General features: G+C 41.9%; 1 protein-coding gene across 1 annotated transcript; it reads right to left on the minus strand.

The window, feature by feature from the left end:
* Positions 1-24,710, minus strand: serpini1 (serpin peptidase inhibitor, clade I (neuroserpin), member 1). Its single transcript, XM_034097159.2, has 9 exons — positions 24,605-24,710; positions 12,233-12,521; positions 11,181-11,411; positions 10,664-10,858; positions 8,179-8,383; positions 7,230-7,327; positions 2,318-2,404; positions 1,816-1,905; positions 1-1,519 (listed from the first exon to the last, which is right to left on the minus strand). The coding sequence occupies exons 2-9, from the start codon at positions 12,498-12,500 to the stop codon at positions 1,443-1,445; spliced, it is 1,251 nt and encodes a 416-aa protein (XP_033953050.1). The 5' UTR covers positions 12,501-12,521; positions 24,605-24,710; the 3' UTR covers positions 1-1,442.
* Between the last annotated feature and the right edge of the window lie 29 nt (positions 24,711-24,739).

Genomic DNA, 24,739 nt, shown 5'->3' on the forward strand with positions numbered 1-24,739 from the left:
TTTTAAATGGGAACAAATTCATGTTTATTGAGTAAAAGACTACAGCTGGTGTTTCTGTTTATCCCTGTATGTACATCCAGAAAATAGTGCAAGCAGATCTTCTTCAGTGCGCCTGCCTGCATGCTCCGGTCCGTTTCCATAGCAACCCGCCTTATACACAACCTCCCCTGCTCACCTGTGAGATGCCCAGCTGGGGCCTGATCAATCACTCAGATAAGGCAAATAAGTTCATCAGCAGTGTGCCCTACCGTGTAAAAAATTACTAGAATACTGTCAGTGTATTACTGAGATTCAGTGTATAGGGAATGTGACGTCATCAGCGGCAAGTCGGCCATCTTTGGAGGATATAGTTGATACGCAACCTATTGACTTTGACTGTACAGCGAGTGGAGTAGCTGTAACTTTTTGACTTTAAACGTTTTAAACATGTTCGGTAGGCACTGTTATATTGGCTGTAACACCAATGAAAAAAAAAAAAAAAGCCGACGACGGCATTACATGTTATTCTATTAAACTATCATGGAAACGAGCGAGACGTAGCAAACTTCAGCAAGAGACACTGAGTTGTGTTGGTTGTCAGCCATCTGCTGAACTACAGTAACACAAACCACTACGCTGGGAATAGGATTTCTAACAGGAAATATCGCAGGACACGTACATTTATTGGGAGATTGATTAAGCATGACATGCCGACGTTAAGTTAGCACTCAGTTAGCATAACATTAGCTGTTTTACTTCCGTCTGGATTATTTTATTGTTATATAAAAATTAACCTGTAGATTTGAAGGTCCTGTGTCCACTCGTTTGTAAACTTGACATGGGCATCCAAATGTTTAATATTTAAATATGTGTGAACACTAACTAAATAACGCTCCTCTGTTTCTGCCCAGAGGTTTTCTTTGTAAGGGCATTCATATTTATTCAATTCTGATGGGAAACGCTGATAGATATTGATGGCTGCTGCTATCCTCCAAAGATGGCCGCGGTGCATTCTGGGGCATCGCATTCCCTGTAGGGACAAAATGTCTATGCTGCAATAAATACTGAGTATATATGTTAATATAGAACACAATGTCGAATGTACAGGGATGTAATTAAAGCAGAAATATGTTTGTGTCTGGTGTGTGTGTGTGTGTGGGCGCAGGTGAGTTTGAAGCTGCTGAACTTAAAGGGGTTGTGCGTGGATTACGTGTGTTTTCTTTTCCTCATATACAAACCGTTGTGTTACCAGAGAATATGTACATCTTCATTTTTTCTGCTTGTCTGTATACAAGAGTTTTAAAGCTTCCAGTATCAAAACACAGTCACGTGTATATGTCATATGTCATATTTCAATATATAATATATCGTGTTATATATATTTTTTAAAGGAGTATAAAACACAGCTGAAGATGGCGATAGAGGATAGGTAGCGTTTATGACGTCAGGATCTGAGATCTGTTTTACATGGAGTCAAAGTCCTGGTCGTTGGGGTCGACGACCTCGGGGGTCATGACCCTGCCCATGAAGAGGATGGTCCCTGAGGAAGAATATAGAAAGTCTGGTCAAAACACACATTCAGTGAATCAGACGCACGTTTACATGCACAGACACACACACACACAGAGACACACACACAGAGACACACACACAGAGAGAGACACACACAGAGAGAGACACACACACACACACACACACACACACACACACACACACACACACACACACACACACACACACACACACACACACACACACACACACACACACACACACACACACACACACACACACACACACACACACACACACACACACACACACACACACACACACCTGTCCTCCGGTTTCTAATGACGAAGAAGAACGGGTGATCGGCCATGACCTGCGGGTACAACACCAGTGTCCGGGTGAGGGCGATCATTCCTGAGAGAGAGGGAGGGAAAGGGGGAGAAAACACAATCATTATTTATTCATCTATTTATGCATTTGTTTATTAATTACTGTATTTATTTGTTCATTTATTTATGTATCTATTAATTATTTGAAGGGTTAATTAATTAAGGTAAGTATTTATTCATTCATTTTCTTGTGAGAGAGGGAATTGTTTATTTTTATTAAATCCAAAATAATATAAACACACAACATACAAGAAAACAAAGTAAGTTGAAGCGGAAGGGCAAAAAGCTTATAATAAAAAGAAATGAATAACAGCATAAAATAAAATACTCACAATATAATGAGGTGAATCTGTTTGAATATATACTTATATGAATAATTATCTTTAGATAAATATATATAAATGTGTGTGTGCAACAAGTCCTGAGCGGTAACATACCTGATCCAACGGCTCCTTCTGCTCCCTCCTCCGTCACCTCCAGGTACGCCTTCTGCACCGCCTTCCCAATGTGCAGGTCCTTACCATCTGTCACACACACACACACACACACACACACACACACACACACACACACACACACACACACACACACACACACACACACACACACACACACACACACACACACACACACACACACACACACACACACACACACACACACACACACACACACACACACACACACACACACACACACACACACACACACACACACGGCAAGTTTATTTATATAGCACCTTTCAACACAAGGCAATTCAAAGTGCTTTACAAAAAACGAAAGACATTAAGAAAATGGCATTTAAAATCAGTCATTAAAAGAAGAGGTTATAAAAGAAACATTAAAAGAAAAAATACATGGATAAAAGTTACAGTGCAGTTTAAGATGTGAAAAGTTCAAATAAAAGCAGCGACAAAAAGAAAAGTCTTCAGCCTGGATTTAAAAGTAGTCAGAGTTGCAGCGGACCTGCAGGTTTCTGGGAGTTTGTTCCAGATATTTGGAGCATAATAACTGAACGCTGCTTCTCCATGTTTAGTTCTGACTCTGGGGACAGAAAGCTGACCAGTCCCTGAAGACCTGATTGATCTGGATGGTTCATCATTTAGCAGGAGGTCAGAAATGTATTTTGGGCCTAAACCATTCAAAGCTTTATAAACCATCAGCAGTATTTTGAAATCTATTCTTTGACACACAGGAAGCCAGTGTAAAGACTTCAGAACAGGAGTGATGTGATCCACTTTCTTAGTGTCAGTGAGGACTCGAGCAGCGGCGTTCTGAATCAGCTGCAGCTTCCTAATAGATTTTTTAGATTTCAGCGCTAACTTTTATACGTTCTGCCTTGGCTCCAAAAACCATTACCTCAGTTTTATCTTTGTTTAATTGGAGAAAGGTCTGACACATCCAGTCATTGATTTGTTCAATGCACTTACTCAGTGTTTGAATTGGAGCATAGTCTCCTGGTGAAATTGTTACATACATTTATGTGTCATCCGCATAGCTATGGTAACTTATTTTGTTGTTTTTCATTATCTGAGCCAGTGGTAGCATGTAGATGTTAAAGAGAAGAGGCCCCAAGATGGAGCCTTGAGGTACCCCACATGTCATATTTGTCAACTCAGATGTGTATTTACCTATAGAAACAAAGTTGTTTCTGTCCTTTAAGTAGGATTCAAACCAATTTAGAACTGTTTCCGAAAGTCCCACCCAGTTTTCCAGTCGGTCGAGTAATATGTTGTGGTCAACAGTGTCAAACGTAGCACTGAGATCTAATAATACTAACACTGAAGTTCTGCCACTGTCTGTGTTTAAGTGGATGTCATTAAAGACCTTTACAAGAGCAGTCTCAGTGCTGTGGTTTGGACGAAATCCTGACACATCGAAAACAACTATTTAAATGCAATAAATGCAACTATTTAAATGCAATAAATTACTCAACTGTTGAAAAACGACTTTTGCAATGATTTTACCTAGAAATGGCAGGTTTGATATGGGCCTGTAATTGTTCATTACTGAAGCATCTAGATGATTCTTTTTTAAGAGCGGTTTAATGACTGCAGTTTTCAGGGCCTGTGGAAAAATACCTGAGTCAAGAGATTTGTTTACTATATGAAGTAGATCTGAGGCCATGCAAGGCAAAACATCTTTGAAAAATCCTGTTGGAATAATATCAAGGCAGCAGGAGGAGGATTTCAGAAGTTGAATAATGTCCTCTAGGTTTTTATCATTAATCTGATGGAATTGTGTCATGGTGTTTGAATTGATGTTAAGTGGACACAGAGACAACACATTTGCTGTACCTGATGCAGAGGCACTGACTGCTTGTCTGATTTTCTGAATTTTGTCAGTGAAGAAGGCAAAATCATTGCACACTCTGGTGGATAGAAATTCAGAGGCTACTGACACTGGGGGGTTAGTTAGTCTGTCGACGGTAGCAAACAAGGCACGTGCATTGTTTTTGTTTTTGGTAATGATGTCAGAGAAGAAAGACTGTCGTGCGTTTTTCAATTCCAAATTATAAAGGCCAAGTCTCTCTTTATAGATTTCAAAGTGAACCTGGAGATTTGTTTTTCGCCACCTCCGTTCAGCTTTTCGACACTCTCTTTTTTCTGCTCTCACGGTCATGGCCTTTCTCCTTTTCTTCCCAGTCACTTCCTTTACCTTAGTTGGAGCAATGGCATCTATAACATTTTTAATTTTTGAATTAAAATGATCTACTAGCTCATTTACTGAGATGTTAGCAGGGTCAAGTGTGGAAGAAAAATTCTGAGTAAACATTTCCCTAGTATTTTCAGTTAAATATCGCTTTGTGGTTACCTCTTTTTGAACATTTTTGTGAACAGAAATAGAGCTCTCAAAGAAAACACAGGAATGATCAGAGAGTGAAACATCAGTCACCACAACCTTAGAGATATTCAGACCCTTTGAGATAATTAAGTCCAGAGTGTGCCCCTTATTGTGCGTGGGCTTCGTCACATGCTGAGTCAGTCCATAGCTATCAAGAACACAAAACAGTTCTTTTGCCCCTCTGTCCTGGGGGTTGTCAACATGGATGTTAAAATCACCAACAACGACTAGACGGTCAAAGTCAATACACACGATAGACAGCAATTCAGTAAAGTCATCAAAAAAGCTTGCACAGTATTTGGGTGGTCTATAGATATTTAGGAACAGAGCTCGAGAGGAGCATTTCAGCTGAAGGGCCACATATTCAAAATAATCAAAGTTCCCATAAGATGTCTTCCTGCATTGAAGGGAATCATTGAACAGAATAGCAACTCCACCTCCTTTCTTATGCATCCTTTCCTCACTCTCACACACACACACACACACACACACACACACACACACACACACACACACACACACACACACACACACACACACACACACACACACACACACACACACACACACACACACACACACACACACACACACACACACACACACACACACACACACACACACACACACACACACACACACACACACACACACACACACACACACACACACACACACACACGTTCTCACTCCCGCTGCGACAGAACATCTCTATGATTTGATTTAAAGCAGACAGCGTGTCCTCTGAGAACATGCAGAGGTGAGGAGGGTTTGTGCGGGCACAGGATGTTCCGACATGCAGTACAGCCTGCAGACGGTGATTTCACAACATCATGTCAGCTCCACCTGACCAGGAGGAACACGCTGTTCAGCACGAAGCCAAATATTATGTTTATTTTTATTTTCTAAACATATCTTTATTTTACAATTCTACTTCACATTATTATTTTTTAAATACAATATTTTTCATTATATATATATATATATATATATTTTAATTTACTTTAACACCCTATGTTTGTATTAATATTCTTTTTAAATGTAATATCTTATATTTCACATTCTCACTTATTTTTATGATTTTTTCATCTTATATTGGACATTTCACTTTAACTACCAATGTTTATATAAATATCATTATTTAATATTTGATTGCACATTCTTAATTTAAAGTGCACCTATCATGCTATTTCTAGGCAATAGCATAGGTCTCAGATATATACAAATATATAAAAAATATGTCTATGAAGTGTTTTGCTCAAAATACCATACAGATCACCCATTAGATGCGCAGCTCCTCTGTCTTGGAATAGTCTGCAAATTAAATGGAAACTGAACAATCTGGTGCCACTAAATGTTTTTAAAGCTCGGTTGGATGCTACTCAATCGGAAGCTATTAGTACCTGTTTATGTGGATAATTATGTAAATGATGCTGTATGATGTCCTTTTGTTGTTCTATTTATGTTTTTATGTTTCATGTGGAACTACTTGAGCAGGTCTCCCTTGAAAAAGAGATTAATGATCTCAATGGGATTTATCTGTATAAATAAAGGTTTGAAATGAAAAAATTCTAGCCATCCCTCATATCCCTCTATTTCACTTCCTGTTTCAAACGTGCTGATTTGGTGTATAAAGTTAAAAAAAAAAGGAAATTGATTTAAAAAAAAGGAGGGGGCTGAGCTCATGCTGGACCATATCATGGATTATCAAGGATTCTCTCTGAAACAGTCTGGAGCTCAAAAGCTTTCTCTCTTGCCGGTTATACCACAAGGTGAGTTCCTTTTTATTTCCTGCTTCTTCACACACATGCTCTCCAGTACAGGTTAGCTCTGAGTGTTAGCGATGCTAATGTAAACACCGACCATATTACGTCCAAAACAATCGGGCATTGTTTCTGATAGCAACGTTTCTGATAGGGCCGTGGGTGTAAAGCCAGCCTACATTTCAGATATTACGTCATATCGGACGCAAATCTGGATCAGCTCCGTTGTAGCCCCGTTTTTAGAGATTTGGGTACGGAGGAAAAGAGAGGGTTTTATTTTCTGACGCTGCGTGAGTTCCCCGACACACCGGGGACACATCTTTATGTATAAAAGACATCAAAAAGTGCATTTTGTATGATAGGTTCCCTTTAACTGATGTTTATATAAATATATATATATTTTATTTTATATTTATGATATGATTCTTGGACATGGGTCTTATCTTCACCTAACAATATTTTATTTTATGTTTGACTTATATGTATGTCTCCTGTCTCTTTGCCTCTGTGCATATCCCTCTCTCCGGATCTATTTTTGTCCGATGATGATGTGACAGCTCTGACCTGCCCACTCGCTGCCGGTTACCGTGGTTACCGGAGAAAAGTACCAGAGGCAACTTCACTGCAGCCAAGGAGCAGAAATATGAAATCACCTTCTCACGCTGAACCCTGCTCTGTTTCTATATCTGTGAGGTTTATATAATAAGTCTCACATTTTGCCTCAAGCAGAGAGGAGTGTTACCTGTCATGGCGGAGAGATCAGCGTCGTTGGTGAAGATGTTTTTTATTCCCAGATCCTGCAGCGTGCTCCTCAGGTCGATCTTCTGCTCCACTTTGAACCTGGGGGAGAGCCATGAGAATTTAAGAAAAACATCAGATGCCACGTGATGATGGTCGGAAGTATGAGGTGGATGCAGAGGCAGACCAACTTTACATGGGGGGGGGGGGGGCTATCGTGTTGGGACCAGATATTTGATGAGAGGGGCACTGACACACTGTTCAGAATTTCACTATTCTTGGTTAGGATTAGAGCAGGGTATATGCAGGAATCCTGAAGTCAAATGTAAGACCTTTTAAGACCTTTTTTAAGACCCTTTCCACACATTTTAAGACCTCATCGCCACTTAGAGTTTTAACCGGTTACCTTGGCGACACACTTTACCTCACATTGACTATATTCAGTATTGATTGTCCTTCCTCCTTATCTTCCAACCATTTGGACGCAGACTTGCATTTCCCCATAACGATGTTGTTTAACAACCGGCGTAAACGGACCTTCGCGCTATCAAGCAGTGAGCGTGCGATGTCCTGTTCAGATGACGTCAAACCCAACGGGATGCCATAAATAAACTCCACAGAATCAAACTACACACCTACGCCATGATTACATTCAGGCACACTGTGGAATACAACCTCTTTGGACCATTTATATACTTATTGAAAACAAGCTACAAAATGTAATACCTTGGAAAATGCCCTTTAATACTTTTTAATAGCCTTAATTTCCCCGCGGACACCCTGTAGAGTCATTGCACACAGGATTTAAAAAATGTCCCCCTCAGGAACTATAAAGAATCCTTCTATTTGAAAATGTAGCTAACCACTAATGGACGCACAAGTAACCAAGGCATGTTGAGGGGAATTACGTACACAAAACAGAAGATGTTGTATAGCAGGTATTCCACTCTCACCTGGGCATGTAGACCTCCACCTTCTGCCGCTTGACGTTGTTGGCCCACTCCTCCAGCAGCGCTGCTTTGAAGATGGGCTCCAGCGAGGCCAGAGGCACTTCCTGCCGCGGCAGAACGATCAACATGGACATGTCCTCGCCCTCGTACGGCATCTCCAAGACCTGGTACACACCGCCAGCCTCCTGTGAGCCGTCGCTGAACTCACCTGGTGGCGAGGAGACAAACACAATGCAGGTATAAGTAGATACACACACATACACTGAACAGAAATATAAACGCAACACTTTTGTTTTTGCTCCCATTTTTCATGAGATGAACTCAAAGATCTAAAACATATAAATAAAGCAAAACGGCACGTTTCAGAGTGGCCTTTTATTGTGGCCAGCCTAAGGCACACCTGTGCAATATGCTGTCTAATCAGCATCTTGATATGCCACACCTGTGAGGTGGGATGGATTATCTCGGCAAAGGAGAAGTGCTCACTATCACAGATCTTTTCAGATTTGTGAACAATATTTGAGAGAAATGGTTATTTTGTGTATATATATATATATATGTATATATATGTGGGGCGGGGGGGACAGGAATTGTAACCTTTGCAGATCATTTTCATGCACACAAATTATGAAACACACTACATAAGCATACTAGGGCCTCTTTAAAATCATATATACGCGCACACACACACACACACACACAGACAGACAGACAGACAGACAGACAGACAGACAGACAGAGACACACACACACACACACACACACACACACACACACACACACACACACACACACACACACACACACACACACACACACACACACACACACACACACACACACACACACACACACACACACACACACACACACACACACACACACACACACACACACACACACACACACACACACACACACACACACACACAACCTCTGTAATGTGACTGTTGACTTGGCTGAGGAGGCAGTAAGCACCTTGAAGCACATCGATCAACAGCATTGATCAAGTGTGTGTGTGGTCATTTCCCTGATGCACTGATTAAAGACCACTGGTGCTTCACTCTAACGTCTTTACATGTTCTACACACTGTATTTGAGCAGGAGAGGCTGTTTCTCCAATCTCTTTCTCACTGCCAAACTGCAAGCAGCAAATAAACCCAATTTGGGCTCCAAAAAACATTCTGCATGTATTTACACACACATTTAGAGCAACATTCATCACACGGAGATAGACCCAGATCTTCTTAGAGACACACTAGAGAGGATGAGAAAGATATAGATTATAATCGGGAAACGCCAACAAGCATTTAGTTAAATTAAATGAAACGCGTATCTTTTTGAGATAATCCTTTTATCCTCAAAACGTCCACCTAGAATTAAAAATAAAAATAAAACATTATCCCCCTCACTGAGGTATTTGCATTTGTGTGTGATGGAGATTACAGAGCGTTTAACATCCCCAGTCTTTATCTCAATCTTGGCACATTGTTTTTCTTTTGAAGCTTCTTAAAAAGGGAAACAAAAAGCGTTCCATCCTTCATTAACTTACATGTGGCGTCTTGTTTTTGTATGTATGCACACTACAGTGAGGCGATGTTGCAGCAGACAGCGGGGTTTCTAAAAACAGTTTACATGATTGTGCTTCAGAATTCAAAAGCAGATTTCTCCCGAGAACCTGTCCCTGTTCTCCTGATTTATACGCACGCACGCATGCATTTTCCTAAATCCTTTGGAGAAATCCCGTTGCTTTTTGTCGAAGGAACCAGAAGTGATAAAATGCTAACTCACTTCCGGGTTTTAGGACGCTTCACTGTGGCACTCTATTGGCTAGAGCTCTAATACATTGTACGTGATAGGCTAACGGGCGGGACATCTCTAGAAACAGTTTCAGACAGAGGGTGAAAAGAGGAGCTGCAGCTTTTTGAACATTAAAGCATGGAGACATGTCCCAGTAGAGACACTAGATACTAAAAATGAGCATATAGGGCCCCTCTAATTGAAACTGTCGCAGTACCGCTAATAGTGTATGACATTAACAAAGTAGGCTTTAAAATAGTACAACTAGATCCATTAGCTATACCAGAGAGTATGCCAGTGAAGACTAGCATACACATTAAAGCTCACTGAGCAGAAAAGATGAGCCTCGTGGGAATAACACTCCAAATATGAATATTTCAGATCTAAGATTAACATTTTAAATATCCTCGGGAAATACCAGCCCAAATGTAAGGGCTTCACACACACACACACACACACACACACACACACACACACACACACACACACACACACACACACACACACACACACACACACACACACACACACACACACACACACACACACACACACACACACACACACACACACACACACACACACACACACACACACGCACACACGCACACGCTCGCTCGCACGCCCGCTCGCACGCCCGCTCGCACGCCCGCTCGCACGCCCGCTCGCACGCACAGCTCCTCCCTACCGTAGTAGAAGTCTCCCTGCTGGTACATCATGAGCGTCTGGACTTCGGAGCCGTCGTCTCGGCTGAAGGAGAAGGTCCTGGTGTTTTCTGGCCTGAACTGGTTTTTCCAGGAGCCCCTGAAGTAGACGGCGTTCACCAGCGTGAGGCGGGTCACGCTGCTGAAGTCATCGGCTGAGAAAAGATCATGGATCTTACCTGGAGAGGGGGGGGGGGGTTGTACAGGATCTAGATTAGTTTACATAGTCCTGAGAGCGCCTGCTGGATGCAGCCTTTGAAGTTATAATATATAATACCAAAGTGAAGAAAACCTCTGTTACAAGTAAAAGTCCTTCAATTCAAAATCTTACTTCAGTAAAATCAAATATAATAATTTTGCATCTGGTAAAAGACTTAACTTGAATCACTTTTCAAACTGCTATGTATTCATTACAATGGTTTTGGTAGAAGATGATGGGATCAAACAAATCCGATGCAGGTCCTTTAGTAAGATGACATTGCGAGCGTCTCTCTCACTCACTCTCGGTGTGGTTCTCCACCCAGGTGTTGATTTGATCGGCCACGGCGGCTGATTCGCTGAAGTCCACGGTCTCCACGTCGGCCTGGAAGTACTTCTTCATCAGATGCAGGAACTCGGGGTTGAAGGTGATGCCTTCCTGCAGGAGGAGGCTGTTGGCGAACCGGATCACGTAGTGGGCGTTGTCTTCAGACAGCGCCGCCGTCAGGTTCTGCAGCAAAGAGAACTCCACGCCTAAAGGGCAGAGGGACACATCCATACTGTAGCTGTTTGTCCAGACGACAAAGATGTGCTTTTTAGTTAAACAATCGTACAGCAATTGGAACAAAAACCCACCCAGTAGAACTAACACACACTTTGTACATTTAGCTTCTTCATGGTTAAATACACTGAATGCTGTTGCTTTTTTAACAGTGGCAGTTTTGACCATATTTTCTTGGGTGCACATTAAATGCTGCACACAAAAAAGAGACAGTGTTTATCATTTTTAGGTTAGTATAACGATGTAGACAACGAAATAATTAGATTGTAATTTGTGTCTCTAACTCAGTTAACATGGTATGACATTATTAAAAACAAAACACATTTTTGTCAACTTTGGTTCAGGTGAAAGCAGTCTTTGAATACAAACTGAATTATCAAAGACTCTTCCTTTGGAGGGGGGCCACAGGTGGGTCCAAGCCCAGTGTAATAGGGGCACTGGTCCCAGCTGCACCGCCCCCCCCCATGGGAAACAATCATGCAGCTAAATGAAATGTGATGTTATGAAATCATATTCAACTCCTCTTCCTTCCCCCATAGCCCTAATGCTGGTGTGTTTGCACCTGTGTCTCCGGTCAAAGCAGTCTTTGAATAAAAGCATAAACGGTATTATTATTGACTCTTATTTTGTAGGGGGGGCAACAGGGGGGTCCAAGCTTAGTGTTACAGGGGCACTGGAAAGCACCCAGAACCACCCATGCAGCTGATTGAAATGTAATTCAATCACTTATTAAACTCCCCTTCCTTAACCCACCTGTAACACTAATGCTGGTGAACTTGTGTTTGTCTCTCACCTGGCAGCAGATGGCTGAAGCCCACCGCCTGGCGGATCTCCTCCAGCGAGGCCCCCCGGGCCCCCAGCTCCACCATGCCCAGGGCCAGAGCCACGCTGAGCGGGGAGAAGACGATGTTGTCCTGGTCCCCCGCCGCCTGCAGCCGGTGGTACAGTCTGACCGAGAACTCTGCTGTCGTGTCCTCCGGAATGTCCGCCGCCCGGCAACTGTAGCGCGGCAACAGGAAGAGGAGGAGGAGGAGCGGGGAGAACACGTCCAGGATCAACATCGCAGCACGGACCACAGACAGCTGGAGGGGGAGAGAGGAAGAGATGAGGGATTAATGTGATGTGTAAAAAATATGAGCTGTGAAGGAGGCAACAAAAAAAAGGTGGGGAGGAAGGAATGGAGAGAAAAGGGGGAGGATTGCAAAACAGGAGGGAGGGGTTGAGAAAGATAAAGGTAGAGAAGATTACTGCGTATGGGAGAAAAAGAGATGAAGGTCAAGAGGATTTTGAAAGAGAGGGTCGGGTTGTGGAGGCAGGACACATCTGTCATCTGACATTCTGCCAAATGAAAGAGGGCATGCGATGCTCATGTTCAGGGTCATATTAGTATGTTGTGCCTCCACTGTGTCTGCAGGCTGCAATGTGCAACAAGCTATTTTTCACCCTCTGCCTGAAACCAGAGCCCAGTCTGCTCTGATTGGTTAGCTGGCTCAACTGCTTAGAAAGGTTCCACCCCTTAGCGTACTAATGTGTTGTGAGCGCTGGCCAATAGAAGTGTGAGTGTTACATCGTGATGTCACTTTGTTACAGAGCTTTGGGATTTTAGCCTATGCAGACCATTTAAATCACAAAAACCTATATAACACACTAAAGACATATACTGTAGAGTCTCTCTAAGATGCCCAAACAAACATGTATCGTATAACAGAGAAATATTGAAAGGGAGAGAAACATATTCCGCAATACAGTCTGGAATAACACATTTCTTTTGTTGTTTGTCTCTGTGCTGGGCTGTTGTCATTATGCAGTGTGTATTATGGGCTGGAATCTGCTGGCGGCTGCGCGTGCGTGCGTGTGTGCGCGCGCGTGCGTGCGTGGGGGGGGGCGGCGTCAGGTGACACAATGTACCTGAGAGTCAACAACAATAGGCAGCAGATACAGAAGCAGAGCCCCATCCTGTTGTCCTTTTCCTCTGCTGTGCCCTGGGATTGGCACAAAGAGCAATGTTCCCTTTCGAAATAAAAGCTCTACAGCCTCGGGGACACATACATGTCACGCCCTACACCTACAGGATTAGTCCGGTGATATTTCTTCTTATTGTAATTGTATTCTATGAAAGACCAAAACCAAGGATGAATAGATCCTGGTGTTCTGTGTCTATGGAGCCAAAGCGTATTCCTCTGTGGCCATTGTCGTGCAAACACTATGAATATATCAGAGCCACACTGTTAGGTGTACTGTTGCCATGTTAACGTGCATTCTTTTGACTCCATCCAACACCTCCCACCTGTTTCAAATCGTCACTAGATTACATTACTTGTTACAGACGCTTTTATCCAAAGCGACTTACATACTCAATACTGTGGAGTCCCCAAGTTGCACAAGAGCAACTTGGGGTGAAGTGTCTCAGGGACACACCGACATGCTGACTGCAGTGGGACTCGAACTTGCTATCCTCTGATTCGAATATCAGCGTACTAACCCACTAAACCACAGCCTCCCTCCCGCTAGAGCAGTGTTTCTCAAACTTTTTCATACCAAGGACCACTTAACCAATAAAAAAACACTCGCGGACCACCTAACTCCACAAATATCCAAAAACACATCGTTTTTTTACAAATCGCCTGAAAATGGTACAAACAAGTGGCAACATGTGTGATGAAGGTGTTTATCTGGGCTATATCATGCAATCGAAAGTGAAACTTAAGCTCACTCCATTGCGGAGATATTCCCGCGAGAGTGCGGAAAACTTAAATTAATTTATTTATTTCAAATGTGAAATTTTACCAATATACTCACGGACCACCAGTGGTCCGGGGACCACACTTTGAGAAGCACTGCGCTAGAGCAATCTGTTGCTGAAAATAGTCTCCCACAAACTCACTGTTTCTGAGGATGTCCATGTTTGATAAACTCCCCCGGCCTCTGAAGCATGCCGTCTCCAGGTGTTGGGTTTAAATGGCAGAAAGGATTAACGGTGAATTTGCGTGACGTCACATTTAAATTGTGGAAATGTCAACTGCCGATCTATTCTGTCTGAGAATTAGGATTACACCGAGAGATTAGAGGGGTTTGCTTTTTAAAGGCCAGTGAGTTTAATTGCACGGAATGAATCAAGTCGTCAGGATTTGCAACTCGAACCAGGAGACGGTTCTTTTTTTTTTAAAGTCACGAGAGAACATTTTACAGCTGGGCGTTGGGTTTCCCCTCGGTCAAAATTGGGCTGTTATTCATCAATGGCCAATCTGACAACGTGCCACAACTCAAAAGGTCAGAATGGTGTCACTGTTACACGTGATAGCCAGCCACCCTTGATGTTATTATCCACTCTCACAGGTTCACACACAACGATGCTCCACACACCACTTTTCCCTGGCGTTGCTGCATGGCTGCTTCCCGTACAGAAAGCAGCGCTGTCTGTCTCACAAAAGTTCAGCTCCCACAGCTCAGAAGGTCAGGAACATTACCTCCATTTACATCTGTGCCAGCCGCCCCCTCCCTTCTTCTCTCTCTGGGTCTCGTTGCCTTCAGTGACGCACGACATGTGAGAACATGGTGAACAAACGTGACTAACACTGTATTAACAGCAGTACACAAGGATGTGCCTTCAGGTGTTGATTTTTCTGTCAACGTCTATTTAAAGTGCAAAGTGAATGCATCAAGGCTTTAGCGGCAATGTATGCGCCTCCAGTCAGAATCAGGGTTATTGCCAAGTAACATCGCGTATACAAGGAATTAGCTTTGGTGTAGATGGTGCTTATAAACACAGGATGACGAATTAAAGAGGCCCCAATATGTTTTGGCGGGTTTTCCCTCTCCTGAAGTGTTCTATGGGTTTAGGGCAGTGGTTCCCAAACGGTGTGCCGCGGCACACTGGTGTGCCTTGAGGCAAGTCCGGGTGTGCCGTGGGGTTTTTGTGACAACCATACATTATTATTGCAATATACAACTACACAAAAATAATTATTTTGTAATGTACTATATCAGTACTTTGTAGGTTTATATGTACGTAATCTGCGCGACTTGCGTCATATCTCCACGTGCAGTGCTGCATAAACATGGCTGAGTCAGCGATAACTTTCCAGGGGTGGTGGAGGTATGCCCATTATTTTGAGTTCATCCGAAGAATAGATAGGAATGTGACGGTGAGGTGCAAACTGTGTGCAGGCCAGAAGCTGTTATCCACTGCTGTAAACACCACGTCAAACCTCAACAAACACCTGCAAAGAACACATGCTTTTTTGTTTATATCACGTAGTTCTTCTTCTCGGTCTTCCGGTTGTTGCCTGTTTTGAATGACAAATACACACTACCGCCGCCTGCTGGTAAGGTAGGTTATTGCCACTCACGCATGCGCAGTTCGTACGTGCTCGGCGAGTAAAGTAACGAGTTTATGTAGATAGTAACGAAGTAGTGTAATATATTATTTATTTTTTTAAGTAATATGTAATATATTACATTTTTTTAGTAACGACCCCATCTCTGGGGTTGGCGTTCTCTACTCTGATTTACATGAAGAACAACAGGAGGTCACGGCTCTGTTGAACAGGACTTGCGAGTGGCCTCTCCTCAGTGCCACTAAGGATTACAAAATTCTGCACGCCCCGACAGGCACATGTATCTCACTAATTTGTAAGTCGGCAAAAATATTTACAATAGCACATGTTTCAATGCTGATTGCTGAAATGTTACATTTATAATTTGTAGTTCAGGACCATGGACAATGCAGCTTCCTTGCATTGACAGTTCTCTGTGCTGAGTTTCTGCTGAGTTTCCTTTGCCTAATTTGATAAAGTTTCAAATTAATTTAATAGTAATATAGTTGTCTTTGTCACATTTTATTTGGCATTAGTAAATAATTATGCACATTTACAGATATTTTACATGATACATATGAGTGATAACACGTGTTATAAGGGCTATTTTGCACAATAGGTGTGCCTTGAGATTTTTACTTGTCCTTTGGTGTGCCTTGGGCACAAAAAGTTTGGGAACCACTGGTTTAGGGTGAAAAGAGGGGCTGCAGCACGGGCAGTATGAGAACAATAAAGACCTTTTGAACATTATAGCAGGGAGACAGGTCACAGTAGAGACCTAACATATGAACCTGAAAATTAACATAATATGTTGTCTTTAAATACTGTTGCAAAATTAAATATATAACGGGTGGTTTGAGGAGAGAAATTTAACAAAACAATAAAACTGTTAAAGGTGGGGTGGGTAAGTTTCAGAAACCGGCTCGAGATACACTTTTTGTTATATTCCATGGAATGCTCTTAACATCCCGATAGCAATGAATATTTTAAGTGCTTTGACAAAAAATCCATAAACAAATGTCATCTGTAGAAGCCGTAATACTGTAAAAAGTACCACCAATCCAACTGGATGGCCTACCTGCCTTTCAGCCTTCCATCGGGGCACAAACTTATCTCGTGCCCTCATTGGTCATGTTCGCGTTCGTGTGTGTTGGAGGAGGGGCTCTGTGAGGAAGTGGCAGATTTTCTCCCGTTGTGTATTTTTAAATTCTAGCGATCTCGAGCCGGTTTCTTAAACTTACCTACCCCACCTTTAAGGATTAATATCAATTTAGATTTAAAAACACAAGGTCAGGGAAAAGATAAGGAGGGTAAAAACACTTGCGTACAAGTAAAACTGTATGCGCACACACACACACACACACACACACACACACACACACACACACACACACACACACACACACACACACACACACACACACACACACACACACACACACACACACACACACACACACACACACACACACACACACACACACACACACACACACACACACACACACACACACACACACACACACACACACACACACACGCCGAGGCAACGAGAGCATCTGCAAGTGATGGACATTTTTCGTTTTGCCAAGCTGACAGACATATTTCTTCCTCTTTAAAGATATCTTCCTCCTTCCACAGAGGCAGATAAAGTCTCTTTCCTCTTTGCACTCACGACTCAGCATTTTCTGTCTAACCCCTCTCTCGGCAAGAACTCTTTAAAGTAGCTCCAGTTCTGTCACTCAATGCACTCGCTGACATCGCCTACAACACACACACTCCCAGAGTTCACGCTGTAGTTTGGCAGAAACAAGGCAAGCTCCAGTCCCGGAGCACCATCATCCTTCTGTAACCCACTTCCTGCTCCTGCTCAAATCACAGCACCCTGGTTCATATCACAGGCTCCGAGTACACTTCCAGACTCATCTGCACTTTGACGAATTCTGTGAAGAATGCTAACGTCTCCGTCCCTCTGGGAATAAACGGCAGAGAAGCGATTATCTCTTGCCCCGAAATACTTTGAATTTCTAAGATGGACACTCGGTTATAAATGTCAGAGTAATCCCGCACGATTTCACCGTGAGGATGTATAACTTATAAAGGGCTTTGAACTGCTGAGATGAAGACAATTTGACTGTTATTCACGAATCGTCCTTGGAGAAGACACTTCCTACATGTTGTTCTGGGCTTGATAGAAATGCAAGTATAGGCTCATGAACATTCCCACTAAAAATGAATATAAACCTACACGTGTCACACTTTCCCCAGTTTGAATAACCCGGCCCCTCTCCTATTGATCACCCGCTGATAAAGGAACTCCTTTGTTGGGGCAGAGGATTCACACAGAGAGTCTGCAGTGAAGACCGCCAGTGGGTAGAGCCTTTAAAGAGGCCCTATTGTTCTTTTTTGGGGGGGTTTCCCTTTCCTGTATAGGTTTGTGTGCATGTAAATGGTCTGCAAAGGCTAAAATCCCAAACACAAAGGATCCCTCAAATAGAGTTTGCAGATCAACTTCTACATTTTCATTCGGATATTTTCACATATTTTGCTCATTAACAAATATTTCGGTACTATGATTTGGATAATCGGTATTGCTTTGATTGATTGTTCAACCATAGACTGTATTTGAACCCAAATATTCACAACACACTCATCTTCATTGTTAAGGCGACAAACAATGTGATACGTCTATCTGTGTTATATTTCTAATACACACACTACAGGATTCATTTTGTCCTCAAATAAAGAAAACATATCATAAGTTTAGGAGCATGACTATTCACCTTTTTTTAAAGGAAATTATAAATATTATTAAAAAAGATAAAAAAGAAAACACTCATTTAAAAAAAGGTAAGTTGCGTCGTTGTGTTGCCTTGAAAGGTGAAGCTTCATTTGGCTGTGTGTCAATAACTGTCACGGGGTATGAAAGCGCAGAGGAGGCAAGTATAAACAAAAGGTAAGCTTTTAATTAAATAAAGACCAGACCAAATAAAGAAAAGCTGGAGGAACAAGAGCAGGAACATAGACGACGGACAGACAAAGAACAAGAGTGGAGACAGGACGATCTACATGTACACAAGACTAATGACAAAGACAAGACACAGGCCGTTTCTCAATGTCGAGTAAAGCTGCTCCAGAGCCACTATTTCAAGCATACTACGTCATCGAGTGGCGCCGAATCACTGTTTGAATTCCGGCATACATGCGCTACCAAGCAAGCCTCCCCGACATTGAGAAACGGCCACAGCTGGAGAGGGCGGGCAGCAGGTGAACACAATCAGACAATCACACAGGCGGGAAAACAAAAACACAGGAAGGAAAACCAGACAAAACACAAAGAGAAAACTCATTTCAAAATAAAACAGGAAACACAAAAAGTGAGATCACGACAATCGAAGACTGTTATTCAGCCGTGATTAAATGTATTGTTCACACGTTGACTTTTGCATGTTTCAACAGAGCAGTTTTGAGATTTGTAGAGACGGTACGCGATGTAGGGCTGACAAAGGTTAATTTGTTATTGTAAATAATAATAATAACACATCGCTGCTAAGGATGACACTGATCAATGTGCGGTCATATCAATCCGCAGAAAGAAGTCCGGTCAATTTAACGTCAACGGTGGACAACAATCATTTGTTTTCATGCATCAGAAAACAGCATGGAATACTTTTTGAATATTTATATCTGTATTTTTGGAGAGCAGGAAACGTAGGACTCATGTTAGCTAAACTGTCCCCAGTAAAGAAAAGTTAAATAGTCTGGAAGTCAGAGAAATCAGCAGAAGAAGACAGACAGGAAGTAAACACTAACAGGAACACAGTATGGGCTCTGACGGTGTTTAAAGACTGGTTAATGGAAAAGAATATGTGAACAGACAGTTACAGAAAACCTCGATATTCGCAGCCTACATTTTACTTGTAAAATATAAAATATAAAACATTAATAAATAATCAATCTTGTAAGTGCAGACCAGGCCAATAGGACAATCTGAAAAAAGGGCATTAATCAGTCAACCGCTGCTAAACTAAAATTGCACAAAACATGGGGTTTCTGGCGCTGAGGGCGTAGCAGGAGCTCATTAGCACCTTTTGCACTGACAGAAACAACTTGCTTAACAACCTCATGTTACCCTTGCAGTTTATATTGTTTGCAGTGGCAGACAGAATTACCCACAGCCCATCTCATTTAGCTGCTTGTTAGAGAACGACACGGAGGCAGCCTGAAGTCCCAGGATGCTCTACACTCCACAGAGGACACACAGAGGTTAACAACCCGTTATTAATCCCTGCTAACAGAGACACCCGCAGGGAGGGAGAAGGCGATAAAGAGGCTTAATAGACTGAGAGAGAGGAGGAAAAAACACAACAAAACAGGGATGATATGTGGGTGGGACTTTTCCAAAAAGACAAGACGGATAGACAGGGACAGGAAGTGAAAGGATAAATAGAGTGGTGATGGGAGAAGTAATTCTGTAGGCTGACCCAAAGTAAGCATCGCACGGGCATCTTTGACGAAAACGTTTCCGATACAAGTTTTAAAAAGCTAACATCAGGCTAAAGTAGGGCTGCTCGATTATGGCAAAATTCATAATCTCGATTATTTGGGTCAATAATTGATATCACGATTATTAAAAACGATTATCCATTTACTTTGAAAACATCCATTTATTGGAGAATTCTTTTTTGAACAGTATGTTTTTAACAGTTGATTGATTACCCTGGACTTTAAGTATAATTCAACTGAAACAACAACAACAACAACAAATTAAGAAAAAAAAAGTAATAATAAAAAAATAATCGTTTTATTTCGAATACGTTGTTTTCGTAATCGTTGCAAGCCATAATCGTAATTGCGATTCAAATACGATTAATTGAGCAGCGTCATGATGTTCAGTAGTTTGTTAAGACATTTTTGCTGCAGCACAGGCAGTACGAGACAAATAAAGAACTTTCCCACTATGAACCTGAGAATGAGCTAAATAGGTCCTATTTAAGAAGACTTTTCCCACCATTGATGATATTTAATCGGCCCCTGCGTAGCATGAAAGATGTCTGACTGCTCCCCACACTCTGCTAAGACACTCAAAAGTGTCTCTTCTCTTTTTCGATATCGGAAAAACACACACGCATATTCAGTAACGGCTGCGGCGCTGAGGGAGCTCAGAGAGGAGGTCTGAGCTGTAATTGGATCGGCCTCTATTTGGGGTCAGTGGTAAAAGTGAAAAGACTTGAGGCTTTTTCAAATGGACTAAAGACTGGGGAGACAACGGAGCACAGGAAAGGTCAACATCAACTAGTCCTGTGGGTGTGTGTGTGTGTGTGTGTGTGTGTGTGTGTGTGTGTGTGTGTGTGTGTGTGTGTGTGTGTGTGTGTGTGTGTGTGTGGTCTAGCATTACTATACTTGTGGGGACCTACATCTGTTTACATAGTCACGTGTGGGGACTGGCTTCCCTTATGGGGACAAATTGGAGGTCCCCATGAGGGGGATCATTAATTTTAGGTTGAAGACTTGGTTAGGGTAAGGATTAGGGTTAGGGTAAGGGTTAGGCATGTGTTGTTATGGTTAAGGTTAGGATAAGTCTCCAGGAAATGCATGTAAGTCAATGTAATGTCCCCTGAAATGATGTAGACATGGTGTGTGTGTGTGTGTGTGTGTGTGTGTGTGTGTGTGTGTGTGTGTGTGTGTGTGTGTGTGTGTGTGTGTGTGTGTGTGTGTGTGTGTGTGTGTGAGAGAGAGAGAGAGAGAGAGAGTGTGGGTGTTGAGGTAATGGTGAAAATGATGTGCATTTACTCAAATAAGTGCAGTAGTTAAGTTAACTAGCGTATTTCTATGTTATGCTACTTCAACACCACCACATTTGAGGGGGTCATATATTTAGAATATTTCTCTGTTTGGGGGGTGGGGAGGAGGGGATGAGGGGAGGAGGGGAGGAGGGGATGAGGTGTAACAGGTAACAAAAGGAGACGATACTGAATGCCAGGTGAAAGTCAGGTGAAGTGAGAGTGTGAGGGTGATAATGAGGGTGTGTCAGGATCGCTCACACACCGATTATTTTTTATGGGTTTCAGGGCATGGAGTCGGTGAACAGCTGTGAAACCAGGAAAGAGAGGAAGAGAGACAATGGAGGTGACAAGTGAGACAGTGAGGAGAATAATTCAAACTGATTAGCCATAAAGTTTGAGCGAGGGGAAAGAATGATTATGACTGAATCACTCTGACGATTTTACCGTCCTCCGCAAAGAGAGCTGTCTCTGTCGCTCAACTGCGCTCTGCCCTGCTCAGGGACACCAATCATTCAGAGGATCGATTCCAGGGTGTGTGTGTGTGTGTGTGTGTTCTCTCATCTCTAATACTAAAATAAATGTGCACAAAAAATAAATAAAATACTGTTCTATTATAATTTTGAATGATCAAAAGATGATCTGAGATTGATTGATCTAAAAAAGTATGGAGATTTTTTTTTAAAGTTTTAAAAAGTAGAAGAAAGAAATAAGGAAAAGGGAAAATAGAAAAACAAATACGCAGCATTTGAAAAAAAAAAAAAATACTATCAATTTTTATTTTGAATGTTTAAATGTCAGTTTTTTTAAAATGTTTTAATGTTGAGATATTAACAATTCACAGTTTAATGCATTTATTCAAATAAACAATTAATTTTCTATTTTTCTTTATACTCGATGTAACTTCCTGATATAATCTCTCCCCTTTCATCCTCTATCCGGCCAGCTATAAAATAATCCCTTGTGTCTTTGCTGCAGCATGTACAGGGACAAACCTGTGCCCGAGTGTGTGTGTGTGTGTGTGTGTGTGTGTGTGTGTGTGTGTGTGTGTGTGGTGTGCCTCAGTGTGCTTAGAAAGTGAAGGGAAAAGTGGAACAAATGCATAAATCAAACTGCTGAAAGTGACAGTAATGTTGGATTGTCCGGCTCTTTTTCAGTATGTTTTTCACGTGTTTCAAATTCATTAATGAGAGACGAATATGCAGTTTTCTTGCTGATCACTGCCTCCCTTTTGTTCTTACTGCATTTCCAGTAAATTCAAATTCAGTAACCATGGGCATACATTTATTTCAGGACAAAGAAAGATTCAATTAGATTGTTTTCACTTCACACTGCAGCATAGCAGGTTTGACTCAAGCCTATAAGGCAATGCGCGAATCCTTACTAACTATAAGAGTAGCAATAATTACCAAATTAGAAGGACTTGGTTCAAAGATAATAACTATAATAGGCCCTTTTATTCTTTTTTCTCTCTTTTCCCCTTTTCTGATTGGTTAGTTATTTGATATACTTTAGTTTTAATTGTATATCTTTTTGCATGTATTATATGCCTGTAACGATATATCATTTCTTAAAAGATGCAAAAAGGAAAATGTCCGAGTTAACTTAATTATAATTTTCTCTTAACAGAAATCAACACACACATACCATGTATAAATCACTTCAGGGGACATTACATTAACTTACATGCATTTCCTGGAGACTTATCCTAACCTTAACCATAACATGCCTAACCCTTACCCTTACCCTAATCCTAAACCATAACCAAGTCTTCACCCTAAAATGAATGATTCCCCTCATGGGGACCTCCAATTTGTCCCCATAAGGGAGGCGAGTCCCCACACGTGACTAAACAGATTTAGGTCCCCACAAGTATAGTAATGCTAGGCCACACACACACGAGTATCTCCTGTTGCGCAAGGCTGATTTGAAAGACATTTAATTATTGAAATGCAATTAATGCAGCGCTCTGTGGGAAGAGGCGGCACACGCACACACTGATCAACACCAACACAGGAGGGCATACGGAGGATACAGCAGGATGTATATTATGAGCTGAGATTAACCAGCGATTCGGATGCACATGGGATTAATGCATTGAGATGATGACTGGAAAGGATGTTTTTTTCTGAATATGAATCTGATGGAACTCTGTGCATACATGAGGATTTAGGAGGTCATTATCTTAGTTGCAGAGATAAAGAGATCATAGGTGGAATGAGAGGGTGAGACATAATAATGAGCACTGAATTGCTCCTATTGACCATGTTTTTGCTCACATGGTGTCTCTAACATGAGGTGCAATGCCATTTTTCACATATTATATTTAAGCTTTGAATGACAAGAGATGTGTTGTGTTTATCTCTTTTTTTATTTCTGAACTAGCTTCAACCAACCATGAATTGTCACCAAAAAACACCTTTACACAAACCTGTATGCAGGAATAACAAGTAGTGTGTGTGTGTGTGTGTGTGTGTGTGTGTGTGTGTGTGTGTGTGTGTGTGTGTGTGTGTGTGTGTGTGTGTGTGTGTGTGTGTGTGTGTGTGTGTATGGGGTGGGGACGGTGGGATCCGGCTACTACAATATGCCTTCACACACACTCACTCACTCACTGCGCCTTTGCCTGTATTTCAAGGACAAGAACCACACTGAGCGTGTTTCCAATGGAAGAGACTATACAAAAACCAGCGTTACCATTATAACCCACAGACAAAATGTGAAACAGCATTGGATGATGGACACACGGGAAACATTTTAGTCAAAACGCGTATGGAAATAGGATTGGCTCCAATCTGCGTCTCCACCCTCCCCTTGTTAAAAACCTACACATGTTGATTATAGCGTCATAACCCCCTATTATAATGCAAACAAAAAAATACAGCACATTCCTACACCTTCATATACCTTCAATATTCTATGAACAAGCTCAGAAATTGTTAATTTTTTTCTTCCAAAAAATAAACATTTACGGTTTGTTGTCCTATCATTTCATTCAAATAAACCAGTGCAGGTTTAGTATGGGAACCAGTTGTAGGTTATGACAAAATACAAAAAAACGTCTCTTACCGATAAATGGTGTTTGGTTTGATGGATGTATGGGTCTCTCTGCTGCTCTCCTCCAGAACCGCAGCTCGATGCCTGATCGTTTGCCGCAGACCACGCCCCCCTCTACACTGATTGGTCCAATGAACGTCTGCCAAA

The sequence above is a fragment of the Pseudochaenichthys georgianus genome, chromosome 13, assembly GCF_902827115.2.
Source record: "Pseudochaenichthys georgianus chromosome 13, fPseGeo1.2, whole genome shotgun sequence".
NCBI lineage: Eukaryota > Metazoa > Chordata > Actinopteri > Perciformes > Channichthyidae > Pseudochaenichthys > Pseudochaenichthys georgianus.